General features: G+C 43.7%; 1 protein-coding gene across 1 annotated transcript; it reads right to left on the bottom strand.

The window, feature by feature from the left end:
* Positions 1-113: 113 nt before the first annotated feature.
* Positions 114-5,897, bottom strand: cyyr1 (cysteine/tyrosine-rich 1). Its single transcript, XM_086225575.1, has 4 exons — positions 5,548-5,897; positions 3,820-3,919; positions 2,619-2,779; positions 114-1,153 (listed from the first exon to the last, which is right to left on the bottom strand). The coding sequence occupies exons 1-4, from the start codon at positions 5,639-5,641 to the stop codon at positions 1,026-1,028; spliced, it is 483 nt and encodes a 160-aa protein (XP_086081701.1). The 5' UTR covers positions 5,642-5,897; the 3' UTR covers positions 114-1,025.
* Positions 5,898-8,230: the final 2,333 nt, after the last annotated feature.

Below are 8,230 nucleotides of genomic sequence, written 5' to 3'. Positions count from 1 at the left end.
CGCGCACGCACACACGCACGCACCCGCTATCGCCCTGGCACACACATTTCCCCCCTTTTTATCTAGCGTGTACACGCTGTTACACACACACACACACACACACACAAACACAAATATACACTTTAAAAACACCAGGTTTTAAAGTTCACATTTAATTTACAATAAAAATAGGAATAATAATCCATCACATATACCGGTGACAAATTAAAGGACAATTCTTGAATAAATTAGTGTTGAAACGGAGCAAAGGAGTGCAAAGGCGAGCTTCACCGGACCTCGACCCAATTTAACATCTATAAAAGTTATTTTTATTATTTCATTTTGTTCTTTTTTTTTAAAGAAAAAAAGAACAAGAAAAATAAAAGCAGGTTTTCCTTTAATTTGTCACCCTGGAGCACAGACAGAACGGTTCAATTCCACTTTAAATCCACTTGGGTTTACGTAACGTGACCCTCAGGTCCACCCTCATGTTCTTTCAAGTACAAAAAGAAAAAAAAAAAAGAAGAAGAAAAAAAGCCAGTTCATTGCAACAACTTTTCAAGTACATATCCGTTTAAAACAACCTTTATCGTCATCCGCCTCAGCTATAAATCAAGTCATAAAAGATCATCCCTTTCCATAGACGGAGTCTAAATTATGTCCTGGAAAGACTTCTTTCCTCCAGTGAAACGAGGTTCTCCCTGACACGCCTACAGAAGTGGTCCTCACCTCCATCAAAGCGGCGCCGTGCCTTTGAAGTGCACAGCCGGGGATGGGTAAAGATATTAGTTATTAGCAGGAAATAAAAGGCTGCCAAGTCTATCCCAACGGCGTCCAACCATTATTTTGTTAAATTATTATTTATTTCCGAGCTGCACTGCCCAGCAGAATAACCTGGCCGGCTTATTATTGCACCAGACCACCCTCGGGCCCCCTTTAGAGACCTGAAGTGCACCGCCATCATCTCCAGGTGTTGGGGAAATAAAGAAAACCAGGCCATGAGGGCATAATTCAGCTGTCCGGCGGATGATCCCTGCAGCACAGTCTCATTTGCGTGTGCACCCGGGGTAAGGAGGAGGGGGCGAGTAGTTGGCCGGCTGAGCTGGGGTGTAAGGCGGAGGGTGCAGGGGGGGCGGGTACATCTCATAGTCATAGGTGTATGGAGGTGGAGGACCTGAGAAAGAGAGAGAGAGAGAGAGAGAGAGAGAGAGAGAGAGAGAGAGAGAGCAGCATTAGCCAGAACATTTATCACTTACATAATTCCAAACTTCACTTGTTTTATGCCCTCATTTTTTATTTTTTTTGGATCGCTTTTATAGAACAACCTCTCCCTCTAGTGGCTAAACTGAGTAATTGCACCTTGACCACCACAGGGAACGGTTTTGCACATCACAATGCATGAATCTTACCAGGGGGGCTTCAATTATTCACTGAAACATCAAAGCAGCAGAAATGACAGGGGGGGGGAGAAAAAAGAGGAATAGATGTCCTGCAAACCGAAAGATTGCATCAGCGAAAATTATTCGAGGTTTGTTTTTTGGGGTTTGTTTTTTTTTTCTTTTTATGATTGCGCAGTGGAAAGCTTTACATCCGACACCGTCGCGATGAAATGACTTCATAAATACTTGATGTCTTAGATTAAAAACAAGGGCTCTCAAAATATAAATCAGCCGCTTGCAGCTTCTTCTACAGTCTCGAGACGGAGAAAATAATTCATGCGGCTCCCGCTCCTGCAGCCACATGCATTCATATTGCATCACATTGTGTGTGTCAGTGTCGTGTTTATGAAACGCGATCACAAGCTGAAGGGAAGAGCAGAGAGTGGCGGTCCAGTGTAGCATGAAGGCGATACACCGAGGAGCATGGAAGGAGGTAAATAAATGATGAGGCCTAGAAAATAAAAATATAAAATCACTTTTTTTTTCTTTTTTTTTTTAAAAGAAAGAAAGAAAAACAACACACTAGGACGTAGAGAGTGTCACTGAAGTCAGGCTTGGATGTGAAGGATGGTTTTATCCTCCCAAAATAAAAACAGGATGAAGTTGGGTAGGGTTTCTACAGCCTTGTTTAAAAAAGTGCTGATCATGCAGAAAGTGCGCAATATGGCTAGTTCTTCTCCTTATTTTATTGTGAAATAAAAACTTTCGGAAAAAGAGGTTTCCTTTTTTTTTTTGGACATCACACTCCATTTCTAAGTTTGACAACTGAGAGTCGCGTACTTTGGTTTGTTGGACTTTAAAATAACCCATCGGACACAGAACGGGGTCCAGACGCCAACGACATCCTCATATTTTTCTTGTGTTTCATGGGAACTCTTTCAGAACTTGGGACGCGCTGGCGTTCCCTTTCTGTCATTAAATGGTTAATTGTTAAAAAGACACTTCTAAAGCGTAAATTTGGAGAGGAAACAAAGAGAGAGGCCACCGAGCGTTGAGAGGGTTAACCTGAGACGGTGGGAATCTTTCGCACTTTAAAAAGACTTTTCATAACTGGTGCTCAAGGCCAAGGTGGATCCAGACCATAATATTCCAGTACTTCTCAGGTTTAGTTCCCCGGGGGAGTGGAGATGAGGTTTCACTGAGCACGCGCGCGCACGTGTGTGTGTGTGTGTGTGTGTGTGTGTGTGTGTGTTGACTCACCCGGGTAGCCCTGTGTTACAGTGTTGATGTATGAGGTGCTGAACACACCCACCCGCGCGCCCCGTCCATTTTTCATGCACATACACACGCACAGGAATAAGGCCGCCACCGCCCCCATCAGGAACACCACGCCAAAGACGATACCGGAGATGGCAGTGCCCCTAGAACACACACACACACACACACATATACACACACACACACAAATAAGTTGCTTCCATGGAGATCGACCGCAGCCGCATCCGATGTAACTCGGCTGTGTGATGCATGCGCGTGTGTTCACTGCAGAGGAGTGTGTGAATTGGCACTAGAAAATAGAACGCCGCTCGTTTACAAGAATTGTTGCGTGGTCACGGTTGGCAGCGTTAGTTAGCGCCGGCGAAATCTGAGAGAATGCTCCAGATAAAGACTATCACACACACACACACACACACACAGACGTCAAAGTTCCAGGACAGCTAGGTGAGAGTGTGAAAGCAGCTGTCCTGAATCAAGGAAGGCAGAGGTCAGAGGTCAGAACCTCCAAAAAAGAGTCTTCTGGCATGTTAAAAGGCAGCTGGTGGAGCGGTTAGAGGATCAAGAACCATGAGAACAGTTAGATGGATGTTCTGAAAGAGAACCGACCAGGACACCGGTCCAGTGAGGTGAAGGATTAACAGTTTTTTCTGGAGTGACCCTCTCGATAAGGACTCTTAGCATTTAAAAAATACGCAATTTGCGACAAATCTTTTGAATTTTTACCGACCGCCAACAAACCAACCAACCCGGACAAAATCTCACTTCACTTCCCTCCTGTAAATAAAAATGGCCTGAAAATGAGCACACAAAAAAAAAGCACTACAAGCTACAGGGACAAGCAAGTAAACAAGAAAATAAGCAACCATTTAAATGTCAAGAAACGTACGTTTTTTACAAGGATGTATTTAAACGTGATCTGAGCTTCAAACGAAAGTGTAAATAAGCCTTTTGCTGAGGACCCCCAGACGACACTCAAGGACTCCCATGGGGTCCTCGGACCTCATGCTGAAAACCCCTGGTCTACCATGCTTCCTTTCATGTCTCCACCACATGCTTCGTCTATCACTGCTTGAAGCGGACGGAAGGTCAAAGGTCAGTTTTTGATAAATTACAGTTGTCGGACAACAAAAGGTAAGTGTGTGTGTGTGTGTGTGTGTGTGTGTGTGTGTGTGTTAAAACTCACGACAGGACGTCTCCTATGTAGGCGTAGTAGGAGCAGCAGAAAGGTGGCGACCCATCACAGCAGTACTCTAGACAGCCTTCACACTGGGCCTTGCTGGCACCTGCAACACCCCCCCCCACACACACACACACACACACACACGCACACGCACACTACGTCAAAGGCTGTGAGGAGCGCTGATGAAGAAGTAAACGAACAGCTCGGGTCACGAGGTTCAAGGTAAACAAGTTCATAAGACTGAAAAACTTGGGAGAGTAAAAGGAGAACGACAACTTTTCCCCGCAGGCTCGTTTAAAAAAAAATACGGAGCCTTTTAGGAGCTAATAGTCAAACACACAACCTCTCAGGAGTGTGTGAGGCTCTTAAACAATCAATACCTGTGGAGCCTCTGGGGGCCACAAGCACGGAGGGGGCCCCCGTATATCAGCTGGACCGCTGTAACTACTTTAAAATGAGGTTTGAATGAGGAAACAACAGTGGGACAAGGGAAGGGAGTTTCTGATGACGCGGAATATAAAACAGTGTTTCCAAACCACTGGGTTGGGGACCAGAGTTGGGCCACGAGAGTCTTTAAAAACGGCACACTTTTTGCGGAGTAAATTTCTTTCAGGGATCTTTTTTTTTTAATAAATCCTGACTGTTACAAGTATAACAGTGCAGTATCCACATCGTGTAGCCAGCACTAACCTCTGACCATGCTGACGCGTGATTGGAGGTTATTTAGCTCTCAAGGTGTTAAAACCGCCCATGAATCACTTTCTCTGTGAGTCTGGTAGACCAGGACACCGTGTAACTGGTTTGTTTGCTCTCAGGCCAAATTAAGCAGATTTAACAGCAAACAAACTGCCATGAACCCAGCAGACGTGACATTTGTAGGATCTATTACACTTTTAATTGTGTGTGTGTGTGTGTGTGTGAGAGAGAGAGAGAGAGAGAGAGAGAGAGAGAGAGAGAGAGATGAATGCTTTTCATTACTCCGCTCTGTGCATATTCAAAAGCATTGTACACACAGCTCTGTGTGTGTGTGTGTGTGTGTGTGTGTGTGTGTGTGTGTGTGTGCGCGCGCGTGTGTGTCAACATACTCCCAGCTTGTTTCAAGTGTGGGTTCATGGAGGTCTTTCACCATCCAGACTTCAAATGAGGGACACAGCAAAGAAAATAAATGCTGTGTGTGTGTGTGTGTGGGTGGGTATGGGTGTGGGTGTGTGTGTGTGGGTGTGTGTCTGCTTTTTCTCAGCAATCACTCAAATGATGTGTGCCTGAAGGAAAATACGTACTCTCACGTGGGAAATAGTATTTTATAGCAGAAAATCCTCATTATTCTCTCGGCTTTTCTGTAGCGACATTCATATTTGATGGATGTTTCTTTCAAAGTAAAAGCCCAAGCAACACGCAACATCCCTGAATAATTACTGGAATATTTCCATGTAAATGCCCGGAGGTCCTGACAGCAGACTTCCGGCGTGCTCCTCCTGGGTGGTCCTCTCAGGTCCTGGCTCCTGTCTCCCCGCAAGGCTGGGAGACAATGGCACGATGTCCCTCACCCCCTACGTACACCCCCACCCCACTCCACCTCTTTACACACTCACCACTTTCTAGCCCCCTCCCTAAACATAAAGAAAAACCCTTTTATGGAACAAATTTGATCCATAATTTTTTTTTCTCTCTAAACAAGCCGCATTAAAAGCAAAACTTCCGGCGAATGACAAAATAAACTAAAACTCTCACCTGTGAAGAAGCAAAACAGCAGCGAGTTTCTTAACCATTTCGTTCCTCCCCCCGCCGGCGCCCTCCTCCTCCTCCTCCTCCAGGGGGTTTCCATGACCCGTCCGTGCGCCCCAACGCTTTCTGATTTCTTCTTAATCAATAACAGAAGAAAACTTGCGGGGAAAAAATGAATGACTGAATAAAAGGAGCTCTACGTCTCTGTGTCGTCACATACTTGGCAGCATCGTTGTCGCCTCTCCTCGGTTTACCTGCTTCTATCCCTCCCCCCCCAAAAAAGTGGAGCTCCGTTTGTTCCTCCACGTGAGAAGTATGAGCGTCTTCTATCCCTCACACACACGCTCTCTCTCTCTCACTCTCTCTCTCTCTCTCTCTCACACACACACACACACACCGCTAAATGCTGAGGGTTTCATTCCCCTCCCATCCTCCGACCCCCTCCCCCGTCCTTCACTAATTTAACCACCCTGTGCAAAGCGAGAAGGCGAGAGAGATGAGAAGGACTTCTGGTGGGCCTTTCCAAAATAAAACTCTTGTTTTGAAAGTCTGTAATGAAGCTCGTCTGCTTCAGTTCAGCACACTGATGTAAAGCCATCTAAATGGTGACATAATGGAACATATTTCTAAAAAAAAAAAAAAAAAAAAAATTTAAATTCACCAATAGAAATATTCCAAAGTTTTTTTTCAAAATAAATTTCCAAAACAAAGATTGTAATTTGCATCATACTAGCAATTTTTTCCAGCCTCTTTTTCTTGCAGTCAGCGCTACTTGTGTGGAACTAAAACTTGCATTAAGCATTTGATTGACATTATTTTCTCATAAGCATTCAGTGAGTATTTGTGCCACGCAAGTATTTTTTTTTGAATATTTCAACTAATTTATCCCGTGATGTCTTTCATGCGTGATATCTGTATCTTAGCTTGCATTCGTATTTCACTGAAGTTGTTTTTTTGAAATTTTTATTTTATTTTATGAAGCCTCTCATCATCAAAATTATTATCATTATTATTATTATTATTATTATTCGTATAACACTTTACACACGGTGGGTTGAAATTGAACAATGCAGAATCTCCTTTTACAATCCCTCATCTATTAACTATTGCTTTCAATTTGTTCAACTCTTTGCTGTATTTTTCGATAAAAAAGAGATATCCTTACTTTCATGGAAGATCTTTTATTTTGAAGGCGTCTAATTTCCTGACTTCTTTTTTTTTTTTTTTTTTTGCCACAGCTGAAGAAAGTGCACGGCTGTGCGCGCTCCCGTTGTCCTGGCTTCACATCATGACCTGTGTCAAGAGGAATCAGAGGACGTCGACTCAAAAAGTTTTCAAATGTTGTTTCAAAGTTCTCTGACAAGGCGATACATCACAAACTGCTCTACCTTCCCCTTTTTAAATGTCAACCATTTTGTTCTGGTGAAAGACACAATAATCTTGTAAAAATCCTCTAAAACATAGACACATCCCCGTTCTTTCCACATTAAAAGGGAATTTTATTTCTGCTTGTGCTTAAATTGATATTTACTACCAAGTTTAGTTTCCAGTTATGGCTTAAAAAGCCATTCCCCCACATTAGCATTAGCACTAGCTTTAGCACTAGCATCAACAATGGAGGGGACTGTACTGAATTAGCAGTACAGCGTGTGTTTCAAACAGCATTCGACATTCCACGCACTTCCCTATTTGATGAAAACATTTCAAAAATACAGTCGGTGTTCGTTTTACTGCTGTAAAACTTTGTCATTCGGTCAAATTATCAGCCAAAAGTGACATTTATCCCGCATTGTCGCGAAAGCGTTTGTATATTTCTGCTTTGACGCTGATTGGTTAGCATGCTAATCAGTGAAGCCACCCACGGGGAAAGTTCACATTTTACCCATCTACGTCCGATTTGATGAAGTTTGCTTTTGGTTCTGATGGATTCAGAATTACGCTCGAAGTTTTTCTACTTTTGCGTGCGCGCGCGCGAGTGTGTGTGTGTGTGTGTGTGTGTTTTGAAGTTCTGACCTGGATTAAATATGCCATAATCTAAACAAACTTTTATGGGCAGCCAAGGGTGGTAAAAGGATGTGGATGATTTAGTTCTTGGAAATGCCACCCACGCTGAGCAGCGCTCGTTCACAATCGCTTCCAGATGTTTCTTTCGAGTCGTAACGCTGTGACCCCCGAGGCAAGAAAAAACAATCAGGTAAATAATTTTTTTTTTTTTTTTTTTTAAATGAGGGGACATGTCACTGACATTTTCCTTCGTTATTCTTTTTGGGTTTTTTTGGGGGGGGGGTTTTTTGGTGTCGGTGTCGTCAGTCCTAAAGTCAGACACGCCATCATGCTACATTATGCTATTATGCATATTACAGAGATGGCCAATCTTCCTAACCATCCCTAATTACGGGGATAATGACCTCCTGTGGCTGCAGTGGGAGCTGACTAGGCAGGAGATCATCATCATCATCATCATCATCATCCTCAGGGCCCGACAGGAAGTGGCACACACACACACACACACTTTAGCGTTTTGGTGACAGTGTTGGAGTCGTTTGTGGTTCAGGACGGTCGGAGGAACGACCGGAGTAGAAGAGCGTCAGCTGGCTCTCTGAAGGTGATTTATCCCTCTGGAAGTGAGGGGAAAAAAAGGACGTATTTATTCCTTTAGCTGTGTTTTTATACGCTCAATATAAGGTTG

The sequence above is a fragment of the Aulostomus chinensis genome, chromosome 1, assembly GCF_037954235.1.
Source record: "Aulostomus chinensis isolate RoL2024-O1b breed Wild chromosome 1, RoL_Achi_v1.0, whole genome shotgun sequence".
Classification (NCBI taxonomy): domain Eukaryota; kingdom Metazoa; phylum Chordata; class Actinopteri; order Syngnathiformes; family Aulostomidae; genus Aulostomus; species Aulostomus chinensis.
Note: the sequence above shows the minus strand (reverse complement) of the source record. Positions and strands in the feature narration are given on the sequence as shown.